This window comes from Haliaeetus albicilla, chromosome 1, assembly GCF_947461875.1.
Source record: "Haliaeetus albicilla chromosome 1, bHalAlb1.1, whole genome shotgun sequence".
Classification (NCBI taxonomy): Eukaryota; Metazoa; Chordata; class Aves; order Accipitriformes; family Accipitridae; genus Haliaeetus; species Haliaeetus albicilla.
Genome location: NC_091483.1, coordinates 67,706,838 through 67,729,719, shown reverse-complemented (window position 1 = coordinate 67,729,719; position 22,882 = coordinate 67,706,838). Strand labels below are relative to the sequence as shown.

Below are 22,882 nucleotides of genomic sequence, written 5' to 3'. Positions count from 1 at the left end.
AGAAATGTTTGGGTTTTGACTTTACTTAGTAAATAAATCCCTCAAAAAAAGCTATATATTATCTGTAATATATAATAGATAATTTTTAGCTGCAAACTAAAGGATGTAATTGTTATAAAATTAGTTTTCTGAATTTCTTCTCGTTTATGAATAATACATCAATTCTGAGAAATCATCCTTTCTTAAAGCTACTATTTCTGATATATAAAATTATCATAGTAAATTAGTCCTTATGTGCTTAGTTTGTACAGTTCTTGATCTTACGTCACTGCTAATAAACTCGTGCCTCAGGAGTAAGTCAAATGAGTCAGTGTACAGGCTTTCGTTTCTTTCTTTTTTTTTTTTTACTGAATGAGCAAATCAATCACACATCAGTGTTGTAAATTTATGTGCAAAAGCATTGAAGTGCTTTACTACAAATTACAACGTAGAAACACGTTAACTAAACAATTAAATTCATACAATCAGATTTAGGAATATAACAACACAAAGAAGAAACAGAATTACAGTACATTTACAACACAAGACAAATACATGGAATTCATTAGAAAATATTGTAATAAATAATTCATGAATTATAGTGCAATTGATTTATGCATAAATATAACTAATTGCCTAAAAATCAGTTGTTAACAAAAATCTGTCAAAAATCAAGGCAGCCACAGAGTTTTACTAAATTACTGCGACAATGGAAATACTGCAATTAAAAAACAAATACAAGTATTTGTACTGTAAACAACTAAAAAAATCAGTCTCACTAAAGTTAATATACAATTTAATATAAAATTGTCATTAGCTACCAGAAATGGTTTAAACAGCTTTACTGAGCAGTAGTTCTAAAAACAGAGGCACTGTTTTTTAATATAAAATACTTGAGAAACATTCAAATAAGTAGAAAGCATGTAGGGCTTGCTTTCGCCTTCATTTAAAATTCTGCTGAAACAGGAATTTTCAGAAATTGTCAATTACTAAGTAGTGACTGGTAACTGAATTTATAAAACAGTTCAAAATGTGTAATTTAAATGACATTTAATGGAATACATAGGGATTGGGGAAGGAGAATTTACACATTTCCCTGCCTTTCCTTAGTTGTGTAATCAAAGGTTAGCCTAATAATTAGAAACAAATAATTCTGTTCCTTTAAACACTTACAGGTTGAGTATCATCTATAAACTATCAAAAAATATTTTAATATACTATTTCTGACCAAAAAATAAATACAAGTACTAAAATGTTGAAAATTAATTATAATATTACATACAAAACTACTGAGTACTGTTAAGTCAATAGTAAAATGATCCCTGATTTTATGAATCCTGTTAATTTTTTGGTCAGGTCATCTTTTAAATGATATAAAAAGAGTACTGTAACTCGCCTTCAATATAAACTTCTGACTCAAATTTATAACATTGTCTGAGAAGTAGAAAACATCAGTATGGTACAAATATTAGGCAATGTATTGAAGTCCCAAATTTTTGCAAGTAAAACTGTATAAAGACAGATCTTGAAACATTTAAGGTTTTTTCAACTTCATTTTTCTGTGAGGATGTATTCACAAATTAATCCTTCCATCCCTCACAAAATATGGCTTAATTCTTTTAAAATAAAAGATGACCCTGACATCTGCTGTTTTGTGACCTCCTTGTTATCAGGTACAGTTCTGCTTAAGAAAAGGATTCATTCTGTAATATGCAAGTAAACCTTAATCACTGAAGAAGATTCAGTATAGATCTGAGAGACCAAAGAACTGAGACACTGGTTGTGCAGTTTCAAAGCATTATTCTGTTTTAAAATGGAAGTTGTTATTTTTCAGTAGCGTTAAATAAATATGGGCTAGATTTTGCCATCGACATTGCAGTATGCTCTCCACTGAATTTAATGGCAAGTTTATAAATCAAATTACCTGATGTGGCCCATATGTAGCTAATGTCCCATTTCATTTATATAATTAACCTATACACATGCAAATTTAAGTGGGGAAAAAAATGTATGCATGTGCACCAAATGTATAAAAGTTGGAGAAAAGTCTTTTTCTATGCCATATTAGATGCATACAGAAAAAATTACATTTTGAGAGGAAAAGGGCATTGATGTTCAGTATTGAATGTATGAAGCAAGCCCCCATTCTTCATATGTAGACATATACTTTGTGATATTACACAAAAAAATTAAGTATGATATCAAGTCCAATGTGAATACTTTGAAATTCATGTAAAAACTGCAATATGAAGGTAATTGGTCTCCCTTAAATTCTATTAAAAGTTACGTATTTAAAGTGAACTGCCTAACTTCTAACTACCAAATTTATAAAGAATTTATATTACTGAAAGTTCAAAACAGCTTCACTGTTTAATATTTGTATTTCTATCAAGACCCTGAACTGCAAATTTGGTTATTAGCAAAATGATAATGTAACTTGGTATTCATTTTGATAAACTGAAAATGTTTTGAAATGTCACAGCAGCAAATACATTACAGTTACAGTGAGGTTTTTCAATAGGAGTGTGACACAATCCTTAAATAAATTTTAAGTAGTCATAACATCAACTAACCAGCACATTTAAACAAAAAAACCCAAACAAACCCAAACCATTCTCAAGCTCATTCTGTGCACATTATGAACATGCTCTAAGTTGCATTCCAACTTTCTTTTTAAACCTTACAAGTTACCTTATTTGTCAAACTAAAAAGGAAAATTATGTTAAAGTTTAAATTATTTTATGCTCTTAGTATTCCATCTTATTTCATATTTAATAATTCTATAACTACAGTAATTTCTCAGGTTTCATAAGTGTACACTTTGTAAACACCAATTTCTTTCTAAACCAACAACAAAATTTTCTTAAAATGATAAAAAATGCAGTTTATGCCTGCTAAACACACATTTTAGTAATGAAATGTTTTTCTTACTTGTATTGGATACTTAAGTAACGATGAACTTTTTTTCTTTCACAGAATGTACTATATCCTACTAATACTTCACAAATCCACTTCCTTGTAAGGAATTAGCTTTTTAAAAAAATCCCTTGCTTTGTATAATCTGAGTTACTTACAATTTATTGCAAGTATTCTGTGAAGTATAAAAGTCTGCTAACCCTTGGTTGTGTATTTCCATAATAAGATGGATTATTGAATGGGTAGAGTGGTTCTTCACCAATTAAAAATTATGCTTCACATGACAAATACTTGTTTTCCAAAACATCTTTATGCTATTGACTACTAAATAAAACCTGAATCTTTTCACCTATTTATACAAGGATTATATTAAATACACACTATCAGAATTAAGTGAGCAACTCTATAATTCTGTCCACAGTGAAAACCCTGAATAAAACTATTTTTCAAAAGGCATGTATGTGGTTTTTGAACTGTATAATTTCACGTTTTCTGTCAGAGTGAGCATATGTATTTCTCACACTGTGTGTGTATACAGACATACATACACACACACAAAACAATTTGCTAACTATTATTCTACACAGGCTTGCTACTATTTTTGCAGCTGCCAGTCCCTGAATCTGTCATATTAAATAAGCCAGTATCTGGTAATCGGAGTTTCTTCTTCGGCGGAGTCTTCAATGTTCCAGATCTCTCTTTTACTTTATATTCTAAAGTGCTGTGAGGTACCCCATAAATTCCTTGTGCTTTGGAAACACTCATTTTCCCACTCATTACCATTGCAATTGCTTCTTCCATTATTTCATGATCATACTGCCGATAGCGGCCACGTTTTTTTCTTGGTTGCTTATTATCTTTACGATCCAAACTATCTTCTGTATTTTCTGAGGTTCCATCTACTGTCCCATTCTTAGCATTAAGACACAAAGGAGAGAGGTCCCCATGCAGAAAGTAGGAGTCAACACTTGAGTGAGTTACAGGTCCAGAACATTCAATTTTGTTCTGTTTAGGGAGTATATTTTTCAATTTTTGAAGCGCTGATCCTTCTAAGACTGAGGAGGTTTTAGAAACGTGGTACATAACATCCAGAAGACCAGCAGTATCAGACTGTGGTTTGGATACAGAACTTATTCTTAGCTGAGGAATTTTTAATTGTACAGTAGGACTTGAAGTTTCATATTGTAGATTTTCACTTTTTTCTTTAAATTGAGTGACCATTCTCTGTAGAGTTAACTGGTGGAGGTAACTGGAAGCTGTTGGGAATTTTAATTCTGAGGTTTCAAGTAGACTGAGTTTACTTTTTTCTGTGCGCTCTGCTTGAGCTCTTGCCCACAAGGCTACTTTTTGTAGGACTGCACAAGTTTCTTTACTGTCTTTAAATGAATAACTATCATTGAAATCTCGAGTTTTGTTTTTAAAAGGTGCAGGCTTTCCTGCTGGTAAGGCTTCTAAGTGGAGAAGTAAAGTTTTTTGAGGTATGCCATAAAGTATGCCTGCTTTATTTATGTCCAGTGCTCCAGACTGAATGTCTTTCAAAGCTTTTGAGAGCAAACCATCTGCAAACTCAGCACTTCTTTCCACATAGTCCTCTCTGTGTCTGTGTAGTCTCCTGGATGGATGGAATGAAACGATGGTAAACTGATGTATGAGAGACTCTCACACAGCTATGGAAGGGAAGGGTCCACTCCTTTATTATACTCCTTGCTTCGGTAACATCACTGCTTCTGATACTTTTAAGCCTTTGAGATGTGGTAGTTAAATGATTATCCTAGCAAAATGTTACAGTTCTGGTAGGACAGTGCGTCAAAAATCATACGGTGGCTTCTACAGCAGCCCTTCCAAGAACTTTATATCCTAGCTCAGTATTTGATAATATTCTCATGTGCTTGCTATATTCCCTTGTTCACATGCTTGCAGAGCAACACTGTTATAAATTTAATTATACAATTAACGTTCCATTAAATACCCAAATCCTGAAGGAGTTTTTGTTAGTAGAAACGTGACGTTACCGCTAAACAAGTAATAAAAGAGTCAACCCCCTCATAGAAAATTTGCAGCAATAAGTACGTAACTACACACAAACATCCCAGACTTACACAAAACTAGGCTTTCTACAACAATAAGATAAAGTGCTGTAGTTAACAATCAAGTCCATTTTGGGAAATTAAAACACAGTTTTAAAAACTTCTAGCCACTATTTACAGCTCTCTAATTACAAAGTCATACTCATTTTAAAACTTTTTCATATCAGCAAATTAATAAAATGCAATTTTACATCATTCAACAAATACTGCTATCGTAGTCCTATTTGTAATAAGTTATTTGGTAAGACGTACAGGTGACAAAAAGGGTCCTGCTATGGCTAGTGGATGGGACGATGCCAAGATCATAAAAAAAATCCAACAAAACAATGCGTTTCACTAGTTTTGTGGTAGCTTTCAGCAGATCCAATAACATTTTTCTTGCTGAATAAAGAAATTTAACCATTTGCCACCACACACCATAGTCAGAACCATGATGTAAGTATAAGTATGATGATTAAGAGCTCTCTCTCGCGCGCTTGCTCTCTCTCTCTCTTATTAAGGAATGTTATAGATAATAGTCATTTAACTTGTTCATGTTAGTTGAAGAATATTTTAAATCTAAATATTAACGTGGTCATTTTTGTCCAAAATTGAAGTTTCCTAAATAAACTCCGAAAGAATATGTTTACATTTTCTTCTACTATCCTATTACTTTTAATGTGTTATGCAATCAATTTTCAGTTCATTTTTAGTAACATGAACTAAAGTTTGGTGATTGTTCTGATAACTTTTCTTTAAACAGAAAAAAAGGAAAAAGACAAATGAAACATATGATATATACATAGACACACACTTATGAGTGACAAAAATTCTTCTGAAAGCAAAATAGGAACCACATGTGTGTGTCAGTATATACAAATATGTTATGAACATAAAACCTGACTTCAGAGAAGAGAAACCTGGATTGTCTTTTTTACATAAGCCAAAGAGAGTCCTAAACGTTGCTTACCCAGACACTGAGTTTTCAGAACACAATGGATCATATTTTGGTTCTTCCAACCTTGCGCTTTTCTTTGTAGAGAGATCTAGCACTCCATCCCCTGCAAAGAACGAGTAGTGATGACAGCAGTTGTTTAAGGATGATCCCAAAAATTTTGTTAGCAAATGTTTGTACCTATGGCACAATTTTTAAGCAGTTACTTTATCATGTAAAATTTCTGACATCTTATTCCTTTAACAGTGTCAGCCGTCAGCAAATGGTTTTATACATTTGATTTGTAACAAAACTTTTTAAAATTAAGAAAAAAAACCACATTCAGAAATAATAGAATTTGAAAGAAGAGTCTGTCTGGAACAGAAACATGTGGCTGCTTTCCTAAAAATCACATATGCATATATTTTGCACTGTTTACTTTCAAGGCAACCAAAGCAATACACTTGATATTATTATTCATATACTCATATTTACATACTGTAAACAAACAAGCCTGATACTGAAGTTAAAATTGACATAACTAAATCATAAGTTTACAGGATAATTCAGGCTACTAGTGATCTCAGGAGGTCTCTAGACCAACCTCCTGCTCAGAGCAGGGTCAGCTATGAGACCAGACTAGGTTACTGGATGAGACCCCAGTAACTGGGAAGAGAGCTTGAGCCCATTATAGAGTTTTAAGCAGACGAAGACCTATGTCATTAATGGTTCTAATAGTTTGCTTATACGTATTCCCCCTGCTGCCCCCACACGTATGTAATAATGAAACCAGAGAAATTGAAAGACCTAAACTGGGGTGGGAGTCCACTCTGTTAAGTCACTGGCAAATGTTAAATTTAAGATTTATAGTTGGCTGTTAAAGTTTATAAAGTATTGAAATAGAAAAATGCATTTTTAAAAAATCAATATTTAAAACCAGTGAAAATTAAAGAAACTGATTAGCACCTGAAATAGTCCTTTTAGTTTTTCTTTTAAAATCACATTTAAATGATATATAAATCCCCTAAATATATTTAATTTTATAACTTTCTTCCTTGGATCACTGTTTCAAACTTGGGCTGTTTTGTGTGCCTGAGCTCTGTGAATCCAATTTGGAGTTTCAACATGTAGCTCAACATTCAACTCTACAAGCAACCTTATGCTAGCCCTTTTTACATTAGTGTCATTTTCATGTTACTGCATATTATTTCTAAAACATCAATTAACTGTATATATTTTCCCACAGCCTCAGATGCAGACATGATGCATTGGCTGAATAATCCAAATGCCAACACTTGGAATAAGAAGTCAAAAAAATTATTAGGGTAACTGTCCTTTATACTGATACTGCACAGAAATACAGTTTTGTGTAATAATAAATGCAGCTATTTGTTTTGGACTGGTTTTAACAGATTTTTAGTGTTTTTCCTCAACTACTTTGTATTATTTGAAGAAGAGCAGAGACAAAAAGTAGCATCGTAAGTGAGCATAAGGGAAAAATATTTATAAACTTGCCACTTGTCAAAGATGCTCCTTTTCTCCTGATTATGTTCCTTTCAAAGTCTTCCTTAACTCTAAGAAAGTTAAAGGAAGGACTAGTTAATGTTAATCAACCCTTCTGATGCAGTGATATTCCAGAAGGAACAGCCAATTAAAAACACTACAGAAATATTCTACAGGGACTACTTGGCCTACCCAGCTGTAAAACATCCCAAATCCCTAAGCTCACAATGTGCCTGAGTCCTCTGTAACAGACAGATTTCATCTGTTGTGTTCTGTCAGTCATACATCTCCCTTTCTTAAGTGTTTGTGTGTTCCCTTTCACAACAGTTTCTCCATCTTCAGTTGATATTCACAGGCACTACGATAAAAAGGTTTTGTCCAGTGATCTCTTCTAACTCACTGGAAAAAAAACTTCAAAGTTCACAACTCATCAAGTTATGAAGGGCTAATCGTCTATCTCTATTCAATCTACAAAAAAATTGAAGCTAACTAGATTTTTAGGAAAAAAAACCCCAAACCTAACAACCAAAACCCAAAGCCTCTTGCAAGATTCCATAATGAAATCTAACCAAAGCAATTTTCATTTCCAATCTTTCAGAACTGGCTTTGACAATACAAGGCCACCAACAAGTTGAAAAATGACTAAAAAGAACACAGTACTGAAAAATGCAGGCCCCTGAAACAAAAAATTAGATACATTTTGGTCCTCCAAAAGGTAACAAGAATGAAGAGTCATTTCGGGTTCAAGACAGCTGGTTTCTCCAACACAGCAAATATATTCATTAAGTATATGACACCTCTCTGAAGACAATGCTTTATGGGAAGATGATCCTCAGTGAAAAGAGTGAAAGAGAACCATGCAAGAAATTTGATATATGTACAAGATACCAGATAAAATCACCACACACCAGGCTTTTATTCAGTGATTTTGCTCCAATTAAAAAGCAAACAAACAAACAAACAAAAAAACCCCACACCACCACAAAACCCCCAAAACTGATGCAGAAAGGGCTGACAAGTCAAAAAGATTCATTAAAAATACACAGTAGCTCCTGGTTTTGGTAGCTCTTCCTGCTTTGTAACAGTATCAATTATTATAATGAAGGAGCACCTATAATTGGTAGGAAAGTGAGAGCATTTGCTATAAAGCTTCAAGACATAATGAAATGCTCCCTAATAAAATGCATGTACGTATATATACACAGTAGAGACGTTCACCTTGGTTCATTAGGTACAGGACCAAAAAGTTTGCAAAAAAGCATCCTACAGGTGGATAATGAACCTTGAAAACCTGTTACTTGCAAGGTAGGAATGGGGTTTTTTTTAAACTGAACCAGAACTTTCTATTTTCTATCAAATCACTCAAAACGGGTATTTAGGCAAGAATTCTAGACAGGAACTGAACAACATCAGGAACAGAAAACCCATTCTATAAGGTGGTTTTAATTAAAGACATGGAATTACTCCCATTCTTCAGATGAAGCCATGACTACTAAAACAACAGTCTTCATAAACAATACTATGTAACACCGGATAATATAGAAAAAAAATTATTAGAAGTTTTTCAGGTCTGCTGCTCATGGTCTTCTAAGGAAGTTATTTCTCTGCAAATTAAATGATTTTGATCTTCAAAGAAATGGCTCAACCTCTGGCTTTTGCTTCTCAGCACCAGATCATCAGGTGCAGCAATATCAAGATATAACTAAGTGTAATCAAAGGTCATCTTCAAAATAATCAGGACCACAATCACTTGAAACTCCTCCAGACTAGTGATGTTAGAGAAACAGAGGGGGAAGAGCAAGTAACAGAAACTGTATGAGTCAGCCTTGAGTACCTACAATCGTTATTTCTGTACTGATTCTAGCAAACTTCTCTGGTTTTTATTGGGCTTCAGGAACCTTCTCACTAGCTATTATGAACTACCTTTTTAGGTCAGACAACCTTCTCTACCCAGTCTCCAGTCATGGGACAAACTCCACTCCTACCACAGGAGAGCACATCAGCCTGGCCACTACCTGCAGCTCATTCCTTTCCTGCTTTCCCAGTAGCTGCTAGCATTGGATTAGGGATCTCAGAGGTTCATCCCTGCCTACTCCAGCTTTAATTTCTGGCTTTTGCCTAAGGCCTTTTTTGAACCCAGTGATGCTGTCCATCTCCACAACCTCCTATCACAGCACTTCCTGATGTTCACAAACTGCTGTGCAAAAAGCAGCTGTTATCTGTTTTTCTCTTCTAAGAAGTTTCAGCAAGCCCTGCCTAGTTCTAATATTGTGAGATTTAGTAAGTAACAACTCTCCCTTTACCTTATCCATCATACTGTGGTAAACCTTAATAAGGTTTTTCATAGCAATAAAATGAAACTGTCTTGTCTTCAACACCTTTCCCCATGATGCCTTGCCTTTTGCTGGCTCTTTTCTGTGCTGTTGCCCATGGAAAAATATTTTCAGAGAACTGTCAGTAAGAATGCAAAAGCCTTTTAGCTACTTAACTACTGCTTTGACTAGCCCCTTTTTGCTGACCTAATGTGCTGTTTTGTAAAATGAAAAACTGCCAGATGAAAGATATATGGCTATATTTTGGGTGTCCATGGCAAGGGCTTGGCAGCACCTGTGAGGAGAGGCAAGGGGCTGTCCTGTGCTGGACACAGTTCAAGCAGTTCCAACAGACCCACTGCAGGGCACAGCTGAGCCCAGCAGCCTTTTGGGCAGAGCCTCTGGGAAAACATACTTCAGAAAGGGCAAAAAGTGCCAGATAGAGAGAGAGAAAAAGGGAACAAAAAGAATGAGAAAACAGCAGAGGGAAACCCAATGGGAGAGGAAAATGGCAGAGAGAAACCATTAGGTACAGACTGTTGACACCCCATACCCATTTCCCTTACACCACAGGGGTGGTGGTAGTCACAAGGGAAGGTGGAGTGAAGCTGAGCCAGGGAAAGGGGGGAGGAAAGGTGGTATTGTAATGTGTCTTTTTGTTTCCACTACCTGAATTAATAATTAAATATTTATTTTAAAAGGCAATAACTTAAGTTAATTTTCCCCAAGCAGAGTCTGTTTTGCCCATGATGGCAAGCAGTAAGCAATGACCACATCCTTATCTCAACTCGTGAGCTCTCCTTCCTGTTCTTCCCATTTTCTCCCCTGTACCACTGAGAGGGGCGCAAGCAAACAAGCATCTGACAAGGTATATGTACCTTCAAAAAGCATAGTTTTTTGCCCAATACGTATGGTAAGAACAGTATATTACAAAAATAAAAGGTCATTCTCAGTAATGTTTGGAATTCTTTCAGTAGCCCTGAATGTAGCAATCAAGAGGCCACACATGATGTAATCCCAGTTGCTATAATAACTTCAGTGTGGATTTTCAAGAGATATGAAACCACTTCTCAAAAATTGAGTTGTTTCCAAATTCTGGTCCATTATTCAGAAGTCTTTATTTTGCTACAAATTTTGGTGAAATCACATGCACATTGTTAAACTGGATAATAAAATGCTATTTTAAATCATTTAAACAGAATTTTTGACTTGGTTATCCTTATTTTTCTTACTTCTTCAATAACAGTCAACAACAATGACAAAGCTACGGGATAGCTGTGAGAAGTTCAGGCAGCAAAATGTCACACATTGCCAGCTACCTTCTGATGTCTTCCAATCTATGATGGATCAATGAAACAAGGAAATTATGCAAATTCTCTTGCATTTTTCTGCTATGTTTCTTCCTAGAAGATACAGCAACAAGAATAAGCTTGTGTGGCTAAACAGATTATTTATTTGCACAGTTTATACTTCTGCCTCTTGCAAATCACTTTGCTTAGCAGCTTGAGAGTGATCAACTCTCCCGTATCTATCAAGGGAAAGAAGCCTCTGCATCAAAGTTGGCTGCTGCTGGGAACACTCCCCAAAGAGCTTGGCATCATGACTGCACAAGAAAATAGTAAGTTGCTGCAGGATATTCCAAGACTGTTCCTCACTCAATGTTTTATTCTGCACGGATGCTGCTTTTTCATTGGCTTAGTTTGGAAGACAAATCATATTGCAAAAATACACAATACCACCCCATTTTTGTTAGATGCAGTGCACGTAAAACAAATTTTCTTTTGCTATACAGAGTATTCTTTTCAAGGCTTGGGCAGTCTTAGAGTTAATGGATTAGAAAAAAAAAAAGAGCAAAATACAGGTATTTCTGGAGACAGTTGCTTCTAATTGATTGACAGTGAAGTAATTGCCTGATTAGTTACCAGCAAGGTGCACAGGAATTAAACCACCCTGCTAAGTTACCACACTTCCACATGTAGAAGAAAGCAGAGCATAATTTGGGACTCTGCCATCAGTCAGGTGCCAGCTGGACATACCTGGATGCCAGTGCTTAAATACTCAGTACTGAATGATTCAGTACCAGGGGTGCAATGGGTTGACCTTGACCAGTAGCTAGTACCCTACCCAGCCCTTCTCTCACTCCCCCTCCTCAACACAGGGAAGGGGAGAAAAGATGAAAGAGGTCATCAGGATAAATACAGGGAGATCACTTACCAATTACCATCACAGGCAAAACAGATTTGGGGAAAATTTAATTTATTGCAAATTAAAATAGATTTGCATAATGAGAAAAAGACAAAAATTAAAGGACCCCCCCACCACACATTTTCCCAGGCTTAACTTCACTCCCAACTCCTCTACCTGTCCCCATCTCCAGGTGGGCAGGCAGAATTGGGAATGGGGGTTATGGTCAGTACAAGTCCTCTCTACAGCTCCTTCCTCCTCACACTTTTCCCCTGCTCCATTGCGGCTTCTCCACAGGCCACAGTTCCTACAGGAAGTATCCAGCTGCTCCAATGTGGGGTCTTCCATGGGTTGCAGTGTGAATATCTGCTCCAGAGTGGTCTCTTCAATGAGCCGCATGGGAATACCTGCTCCACTGTGGTCCTCTCTATGTGGTGCAGGAAAAGACCTGCTCTGGTGCCTGGAGCACCTCCTTCCCCGACCTTGTTGTTCGCCCTGCTGTTTCTCACTCCTCTGCCTGTCCAGAATTTTTGTTCTTTCTTAAATATGTTTCCACAGAGGCACCACAAACCTCACTGATGTGCTCCACTTTCACCTGTTGTGGGTCTGCTGTAGAGCTGGCTGTGCCTAGCACAGGGCAGCCCCTGGCCTCTTCTGATAGATGCCACCCCTACAGCCCTTGCCAGCTACCAAAACCTTGCCATGTAAACCCAATATACAGGGGTATCAGCTCTGGAAGTGTCAGACCTGAATATTTTGGGAGTACTTCAGAGATGGCCCACAGATACTGGAGGAAATTAAGAAGTTTTCTTAAATGAAGATAAGATCATCCAGACATCTTCAGTGGTGGAATCTTTTTTCAGTATTGAGCTAGCACTTAACTTAAATCTGCTCAGTGCAAAAAAGAAGAATGCTTCTAGCGATCTGGAAAATAAACCTTGTTCCATCCTCTCAACTTAAGTCCAAGAATTATTGCCACAGTAAAAGAACAAGACTATTTTATTATTTAGATCATTCATTTTAAAGATGACTACTATAAATACAAAGCACCTGCCTAAACAGAAAATGAACCTGAAGTATTTATATTTAGGTCATTATCTGCTTCACAGGATTTGAATTAAAAAGATTTCAACTTTGAGGATCCATCAGAGCAATGTACAAATTTGAACTTCTTACTCTGCTACTGCCACTTCATTTGGAAATTGTAACAGGAATTACAAATAGCAAATAATAAAGAGAGTTGCACAACTATTAAAAGACACTACTAAGAAGGGAACCATGCTACAGCTTTTGCGAGTCTCCACACTGACTTATGTTAAACACAGAATAATGCATTTTTAAAAATAATACAATTTAAAAAATTTTACAATTCCCTACTGTAAGCATGTAACACTTCAATATATCTAAGCTTTCTTTGGGAAAAGGACAGAAGTGAGGGGTAGGTAGAAAAATAATACATAGTCCTTGACAATAGCTAATTGAAAGAACTTTTCATGAATCATTGCACCTAGAACACAATGCAAATAAAAAGAGCAGGCTGACTTTTCCTGTCTTGATCTTATTTGCTTGTGTTGCTACCACTACAGTAGAAAGCTAGAAAGCTCAAAATGGATATGTTCATGGGAAATGGGAAGTGCAATACAACTTCCCTAGTAGATAAGATAAGATGGCTTGAAACCTTTCTCCAGCTACTGTCTTGTTTCAATACTTCCTTTCATTTCAGTAGCTCTAAACTTCACAGCAAGGCTACTATCTTTAACATCTGCAAAGCACTCCAGCAAACATGGCAGTGTAAGTTCAGAGAATCTACAGTATCTTACACAGTATACAAGTTTTACATTGTAAACTATGCATGCTGAGCACTTACTTTAGGCCCAGATTTTTTGCTGAAGACACACATTTGTAAACTTGCTGTTTAGCCTCATTATAAGAAATTCAAATGATATAAAAAAAGATTTAAATACCTCAACCTCTCGACACTTTAAATTTTCCTTCAACAAAAGATCAATGGATTTTCAAATAGCTGAGGCTGGGGGCAGAACTTTCTTCCCGTCCCTGCCCCTTTCACCCTCTGACTTCCCTTTCATTCCTTAGATTTATGTGGGCTCAACGAGGACCAGAACCTGTCTTTGGGGACTTTGCTCCCTCACAGACATTTTAAACTACTTGTTCTTTATAACCAGCTGCTGAAGTAAGCAACAGGCTATAGTGCTGATTATCAGGAAAGTACTTTTTATTGCCCTTGCAAAAGAAACATACTTCAACCTGGCCAATTGTAAATCTCTAAAATCTGTAATTCATCCATAGCAGAGGTATGTCAAAGCACAACAGATATTTTCTCAGGATTTAATCTGCACAAGGTATTTGCTAAACCCAGGCATGAACTGGTTTCTGCTGACCATGCAGAATAAAAGCAGGAATTCCACAATTTCTTAAGGCTTCTGCTGTTAAAGAGAAAGGATGCTTAAAATTTAAGCTAGAATAGGCATGTTTAGCAAGGTAAATCCATGTCAGAGTTCCCCCCTCAAAAGGATGTGTCACTTAATTAAATGACTGCATCATTAAGCACACACATATGAAATCTGCTTTCATTCTGACCAGTGTATTTTTTTTTATTTTTTGTTTTTTTTTTTTTTTAAAGACTTAGTTCTGCAGTTCTACCTTCTCTTAACTTTTTTACCATGATATGTGACATACATGTAAACTTTTCCCTTTGGTCTGCAATATCATTGGATTAACATGCACCCTTGTATCTGTAAAAGACAAATGCTGCTTTTGCCACTGCTTTCAGTCACACATGACAGTTACAACCCTTCCTGAAAACAGCTGCTAATCCAAATCAAGTTCAAAGTCCAAAACACTCTTATGATTCTACTGTTACCAGTTTTGGATAGCAATATTCCTTGAGGTGAAGAAATTATTTCCTTTTTGTAAATGATAGTGAGACAGATTTTTATTTTTCTAGCTTTACTCTCAATTAAGAAAGTTGCACTGCTCTAAAATGATTAAGGCACGAAGTATGGAAATTTCCTCCTAAATTAAAGCTTCTTTCCACCATTCTAACCAGTCTGTATTTAAAGAATCAAAGTGTCTAAGGGCTCACACAGACAGAATGACCTTTGCTCTCTGAAATTCCAGTATCTCTCTTTTCTCAGAAGGCAGTTCTTAGAGCCATTTCTTCAACAAAATCTTGAACCACTGTTACCTGTGACAACCACAGGTGAGCTGACTTAGATTCAGTATTCTAAAGCTGAGAAATTCCAGTGCCACTTAAATATTCTCATTTATGAGTGCCTGTGTTATCTGCTAACAGGCAATATGAAAAATGTTTCTAGAAAGAATGTGGTGGTTTTTTTTAAAGTTATCTTATAACATTTTACCTGGTGTTTAAAGGAAAATGTATGAGTTTCCTTTAAGTGTTAAGTTGATGCAATGCCAATTTTCCTTAAACCTTATTTTAATCACATAGCATAATTTTTTTTCCCTATATACTGATTACTAGTTTGGAAAGACAAAACTTATAGATATTTGACACAGACACTTTTTTTTTTTTTAAAGAGAATAAGACATAAGGTAATAAATGACAGCAAAACACAGATAAGCAGATACAGAAATTTACCTTGCTGAGTATTCTGTTCTTGAGTTCGATTCACAGTGAGGTCTAGAGGGCTATCCTGTTCTTCCTGAAGGGAGTTTTCCGTTTGGTTCATTTGGATACTTTTACATATGAGACTTGGTTCAAAGGATGAACCATTTCTGTTCTCTTGAATTTTGCTACTTTTTGAAATGTACTCAATCGCAAACTGACGGATCATTTTTTTCATTAATTCCTGAGCAACTAGGGGAATGTTAGGATCACAGTTCTGAGGAAGATCTAGGAATAAAAAAAACAACACCACAGGCAACAGATGTATTAAAAAAAACAAATTTAGTTACTTTTCTTTAAATAAAGAAATTCCTATAAGCACAATAATTGTGTGTAGTAAGTACACGTGTAATCAACACATTCAGATGTCTAGGAAGTTTTTATGAGCATTCCTAACTGGAGGTCACTTGGAAGAACATGTTTAGCACATACCAGTAATTTTTACTTTATCTCTCTGTCACAGCATGCAAGTAAAACCATGTGGGTAGATAAATAATGCAAGTATAGGAGTCAGAATTTGTATTTATTAGTCACATTTTCATTTGCAGACTGTTCATTTTCAGTTTTGAAAATGGAGTTTTGAATAAAAATAGTGAAACTTAAATAAAGCTATGAACTAATACATAAAGAAGTTACTTTCAAAGAACAACTATAAGAAAAATAATTAAAGTGCAGTTCTATAGATTAGTCCTTTTCATAACATAAAACATTTGGACTTTTGAGGAGCTGATCTTAAAAAAAAAAAAAGAAAAAATTTGTTTCACCTACATGCTAGATTATAATCCCCACTGTAGATTCAGGATTGCAATGTCAAAACTGATACGATAGTACTTGAAATGTCCCATACAAACTGTAGTATATAAGCAATCGAATTTTACAGTAAAGTTGTAAATTTTTTATTGTAAAACCTTACAGGATTTCCAGGACATATTCAAAGTGCTACCAATGAAAGCATTTGTGAGAAAAGCTTTATTTCCTATTCTAAACTGGATGTACCCTATTTTTTGTTTGTGTATGTAACAGTCCCACAGAAAGAAGTGTTTTGTTTTAAAAACAGAAAAATAATAAAAGGATCAAACATGAGATACCTATGACTTTATTTTAATGCTATCTGTCAGCTACAAAAAAGTTAAACCTCTTATTAACAAGCACAGCTGAAACTAAGTTTGTGAATCACTGAAAAAAGAATCCCAATATAAATAGAAGTACCAGAAAGATCAACAAAATAAAGATACACTACTCAGCATAAGTAACAATGTAATTAAGAAACTCACTTAGAGTAGGCTGCGTTACTCATCAATGCAATACTGCATTGATGACTGCAATACTTCATTTCACAAGACAATTGCCCATACTCAAAGATCTATGTTCTTCCTTAAAGTGGCAGTAGTAGTACTCATTTCACTATCCCACTCTTCCTTCTTTCCTTCAACTCTACACACACACAAAAAACAAAAATATCTTTTTCAGTGTTTTAACCACTGCCCATCCTTGAGTTCATAGGTAATGAGTGAAACCTTTCATCAAGAAGGGATAGAGATTTAAAGTGTGAATGTGATACAGAAGAATTAGCTTTTAGGTCAGCCTTGATTGCCCAAAAGAAATGCTAAAGGACACGGTGGCAATTACTGGGATACTTAAATCAGCCTGAAACTGATAAGAGAGACTATAAACTGAGTTTTGTTTTCGTGGAAGCAGAGAAACTGAAGGACTGGATTGGGCAGATGTTTGCATGTAAAGTATAAATTTCCTAATAGATAGTTTGGAATATCACACAGCATATTTGCTCAAACATTTTATGCCAATGAAGCTTTGTCCATCTACTAGCAAGAGAGTGACCACTGAGACATATCAAAGAATGCTGCTAAAGTTTAGGACGAATGCATAGAAGTTTAGGGTTTTTTTGTTGCACGTTTATTCAAAATACATTCCGTTTTGAGAATTTATTTTCACCAACACAGTATTGCAAGGAATTACAAACATGCACATATGCGATCTGCTGTCTAAAGCATACAAGAGGGCAGCTGACTGTTCAGATGCTTCTTGTCAATACCTTTTGGCTGGCCCTTCACTAATGCTTTATGAGATAAGGTGAAGCTCCAACACCTTCAAAGACTGAGTATATGCTAGACACCTTGGCTTCAAGAGGCCTTATCCAAGGCATAACAAAACAAGCCTGCTTATGGTTGGAGCTCTACCTTCTGACAATCTTTCAACCAATCTCTACCAAAATTTCTAAAATTGATAGCAGTTTTTAAAGGAGAGGTATATGAGGTAAAATTCTAAATGGTGGAGGATACCTACAAAGAAAAATATCTCTGCCCATCATGTAACACCCAGGCACAGGTATTCTTTGCTTATTGGTATTTCCCAATTCCTAAATAATGAATCCAGTAAATGTTCAACTGGAATTTTATCATCCTAGAGACACGAGGAAAGAAAAAAATTCAACGAAAGATACTGAAGCAGTAAGGCAATAGGTGAAAAAATGCTAATGTAGATGCAAAAAATAACAAAAGAACAAGGGAAGTTTAGAGATGGAATTGAAAAACCTGAATTATCCAAGAACAAAAGTAAGTGTCTGCATGACAGGGGAATCATAGCTTTAGACAATGAAAAGCTAAGCTATTGGTCAGTAGTTAAAAACAAACCCAAACACAAGCAAACAAAAATCTGGCAGCCAGTAATCAAGAAACTAATACAAAACAAAACATATGAAACATCATCAACACTGAATAGTCTACCAGATATCTGGTTTGGAACAACCCTGATTATAAAGAGAAATTAGTTTGTTGCATGCACCCAAGAAAAACTTCTTTGAAGATTTCTGAAGAACAAGTGATCATCAGTGGAAATGGGAAAGACAGTTACTTTACATCCTGGTATGATCTGTGCACTTAAAAAGCAAAGGATCATAAAGCACAGGGGATGGCTACCATTAACTGGAAAACACAACAGCCTGGAATAAATTTCTGCTTATTAATCACCATCCCCAGCATCAATTATTATAAAACTGCAAGACAAAACTCCTTCAGAACTGCCAAGTTTCTCTTGCCTTTCTATTCCATTTTAGAATCTTCACACTGGTAATATCCAAGCATGAATCGCTTTTAGACACTTGCAGGAGAAGCCTATTTCTTCCATTAGGAGCAAAGTCATCTTTTGACCTAGTTGGAATAACAAAAGACTTTTTTTTTTTCTCTTATATTATTTTCTTTAATTTTTTTTTTCTTCTAATAATTTCCAAATACTCCCTATGGGAGAATAAATGCAGCAAAATTTCTCACATATTCAACCGCTACAGCTACTGACAGTTAACAGATTTTAAGTTACTCTAAAAAGGCAATACTGGGGTGGGAGGGAAGTATCTCATAGCATATTATCTGGAAGATGTGCTCCAGGGGTGCATCTGAAGTGCTTTTGCTGCTAATGCAAATTCAATCTACAGGGCTAGACCACACAGTTAGTCTAAGCTTAACTGCCATAAATGCAAATAGTGTTGCTATCACATCAACTGTTCTATTGTGTAAGTGATTAAATCGTAATTCATGTTGGAAGGACCTTGGGAGGTCTCTAGTAAAACTGCCTGATCAAAGCAGAGCTGACTATGAGATCAAATGAGGTTGCTCTGGGTTTTATCTAGTTAGGTCTTGAATACTTCCATGGATGGAGACTGTACAACCTCTCCAATTAGCCTGTTCCACTGCTTGCCTGTCCTCATTTTTCCTTACGTAAAAAAGAACCTCTCATTTCAATTTGTCTGTAATCTTCCATTGTCCTGCTACGCACCATTGGAACGATTTTGACCCTGCCTTCTCAGTAACCTCCTCAGAGGTACTGGCAAGCTGCTCTTGACCCATTCCTATTAACACTACTTTGCTTCCTAATATAGAATAAAGCTGTGGATGCATAACTTGTATTATGAAGTAATAATTGTATTAAGAAATAACTTGGAGTATTTTTAAGTTAGAAATAATTTCCCACAGCTCTCCAAAGGACATAGAACAGAAATGAGAGAGATGTTAGATATATTCAAAGAAAAGAAGAGTTATATGGTTTCATATACTATTTTCTTTTTACAAACTGTACATTTCTTTAAAGAAAATAGACTTTTTAAGGGTAAATGCAACTTTTATATAATGCTTTATCAGTATAAGACTCCTGAGTGATCAGGATAGGGTACACACACTTGAAGTGTATTATATAAAGTCTAATTACTTACGTTCAATGGCTGTAAGTCTGTATTATTATATAAGTACACACTGAAAACATGTAGAGACCTGTAACTTTAAGTTCACAGTGGTAAAAGGTTTCACTACCCATGGGAAATTTGTAATTAGCCATATAAAAATTTTAAATGCAATTTAATATATTTTGGGGTAAGAAAAGTATTAGGTCTCTGAGCTTAGTAACACTGGCAAATATTTCTTAATTGTTATCAGCAGATGGCACCAAATATACTTTGTATGACCTAAAAAGTCTTTATTCTAAGATGTTTTATTAGGAGTCATGATTATAGCTACTTACAAAGTTCTAGATCTACACGCCTACATCTGTTTAAACTTCTGTTTTTCACAGAGTTGATTTAAAACACAAGGCAGCTGTAATTACTCCATGGAACATGTATGTACATACATACTACTTCAAACCGAGCAGAACAGTCTCTAAGGATTTGGAGTAAAAGGTAGCTCTGATGTTCCTCTAGTTTCTTGCAGACCACTGTAGACCTCCTGATATTATTAGGATAAGAGAAGGTTAAATGACACATTTGTGTGATATAATCTCTCTTGTGATTGTCAAGATTACAGTCAGAATGCAAGGGAAGGCAGTAATAGAGACGATGTGTAATTATGACTAATTGCAATGATTTATTTTAATTCAAAGCTCACATTTAGGATTAAGACTTCCTCATTTAAATATTCAAATCCATACCCTTAACTATTCTGTACATTAACGCTATGTGTGATCATTAGACTGCAATGCACAATCTAAGAACTGATTTAACTGATAGTTCAAACTTACACATGTATTTGGCAGGACAATGGACAAGGAGTTAAAAGCTCCCAAAATAGTGCTTCACAATAGTATTCTATTTCTTGAAAAACAGTGTTTTTTCATTAAAAAGTCAATAGTGACTTAATTTCTCTTCTCTCTTCCTGCAGTGGAAATCAGCAGGGAATCACAGCCCCCCTTGTACCTTACAATCCTCTTGTGTGAGTAGCAGAATGAAGAACACCTGGTTGCCTATCAGCATGTTTCCTATATTCACTCCAGCTCTCCCCTTTTCACAAAAAGGCCATGTTTTCTAGAACCACCCTACCTCAACAGCCACCAAACTGTCCCAGCAATATTCTTAGCTCTACTCAAACTTGTCCAGCTCAGTCAGATCACTAGCAAGTTAAAAACAGAATACAGCAATTTATTCTGAGCCATGTATCATGATTAGTTTAGTTAACTTGACTGGTCAACAAACATTGGGAATAAGGGTGAAGTTCACTCTAGTTTTCTGTTCTTGTAAACATTCAATGTTTTTCCTTCCTCTACTCAGATGGTAATTTTCATTACATACAGTCATATTTCTAAGGATTTTCTTCAACGTAGTTGAAAATTACCAAGAAATTCAGAACTCAGTAACACTGGCAGGCAGGCAGTCAACACAAAAAGTATGTTTCACTTCCTTATGAAAGCAGCTGAAATCCTGCTAAACATTCTTTCCTGATGAACTTGAGGAAGAGGGATAGCAAAGATGTCATACAAGTTTACTGCACAAGCTGCGACAGTTCTTACAGAAAACCTTCCAGATTTTGAAAGGACAAATTAGATTTCTTAAAATTATTAATAAAAAGGAACTGCAGGTATTGGATCAAGTAGTGTCCACATTGCAAAACTACATCTCAGAAAGTAACACTTTTTTGTAGTCTGAGATTATGTGTGCAAGATCACATTTTCATAGGTTTGCCAAATTACATATACATTGTGCCATAATCATAACCAGCTCGTGACATCTATGTATCTGAGATATAACTAAGCAAAGAACAGGAGAACTCGGAGAGTTAAATGAAGGTATATGGTATGGTGTAAGAAAGCCATAGTTATGAATGGAAATATTTTAGAATGCTAGACAGATACCTAGAAACAAGGAAGAACTTCAAAAAGCTTAGAGGGAAATTATTTTGGTATGGAAAATACGGCACTGAGGATACTTGACAGAGCTGCTCAGAGAATCTGGAAAGATTCAGGTCATCCTGACCATTTTCTCCCTCTAATCTTGTGTCTCAATTCCTTAATTTCTACAAAAGCTTTTCAGGTTTCTTCTTCTCCTGGCAGATAATGTCCTGCAGATAGAACCTGATTCACAACCGTGAAGGTATTTAAATAACCTTTTATATTTTGTTGGTTTTGTTTAAAAAGGTCACATTAATATTACATTAAAAAAAAGCTTCCAAGAACATACAATGTGGGTCACTACAAACCCAGAAAATTATTAAAGCATGATCAAAATGGGTGATTAAGCTCTTAAACAACTATAGTTCTGCCTTTTAATGATAATCATATATGCCACAGTCTGTAGTATTCATAGGAAAAAACCAGAAGAGACTAATATGTATTTTTTAAAGCACATCATGGTTTTTCCTCATAACTGCTTCTTTGAAGAAAGAAAATGGATGTGTTTTAATGTTATGTAAGTGGAAAAGTATCACAGGCTACTCTACAACACCAAATGGGTAAAGAGAGATGTCATACTTAGGAAGAAAGCATCTGGGTTTCAGATACATTGTTTAATGGAAACAATCAATGTTTGATGACAAAAATTACCTTGGCTTTACTGAAGTGTCTGCTGAGGATAGGCCTTTTCTACAGACAACTGCCTACCAAACTGGTCTTTCGCTAACATGTAGTGAAGATAGGCTCCTAATAGGAAGACTTTGTTACTTACAGCCTCTCAAGAGTTTACCCATCTTGGCAGTAATTCTATCATCCTCTTAAAAGGAAAGAGGAATCATCTTTGTCTGAGATTCTAGAGATAAATCCTCATCTACGAATGCCTGAAGGTTGTGTGCTGTAGACAGTGATATATACTAACTTGTTCTAAAATAAAAGGATGAGACCAATAAACGCAACTTTCCCATTTGCTCACTAGTCTTAGAAGTTGTTCAGAGGCTCTAAATGAAACCATGCTAATTACAATAGTAAGAGACAGCATATGATCTTGAGCAGTTTGCAACCAAAATAAGTGAAACAAGTGTTACTTCCATTTTAAAGCCAGCCAGCCAAGAATTTTACATTTTTTTTGACAAAGGGAAACTGTTTTAGTACCAGGTATAAAAACTGTTCCTTAGCT

The 22,882-nt window shown here is 35.5% G+C and overlaps 1 protein-coding gene across 6 annotated transcripts in view; it reads right to left on the bottom strand.

Annotated features, from left to right (window-relative positions):
* The window catches only part of LCORL (ligand dependent nuclear receptor corepressor like), an 88,980-nt gene that overhangs the window by 25,933 nt on the left and 40,165 nt on the right, over window positions 1–22,882 (bottom strand). For 4 of the 6 annotated variants that reach the window (XM_069792922.1, XM_069792943.1, XM_069792958.1 and 1 more), the window contains exons 5-6: window positions 15,514–15,768; window positions 5,932–6,022 (exon numbers count right to left, since the gene is read on the bottom strand). In XM_069792922.1, coding sequence (XP_069649023.1) covers window positions 5,932–6,022; window positions 15,514–15,768 — 346 coding nt within the window. Of the gene's footprint in view, window positions 1–272; window positions 4,508–5,931; window positions 6,023–15,513; window positions 15,769–22,882 lie in introns of those variants that run through there. The other 2 variants (XM_069792950.1, XM_069792966.1) reach the window with 2 other exon arrangements.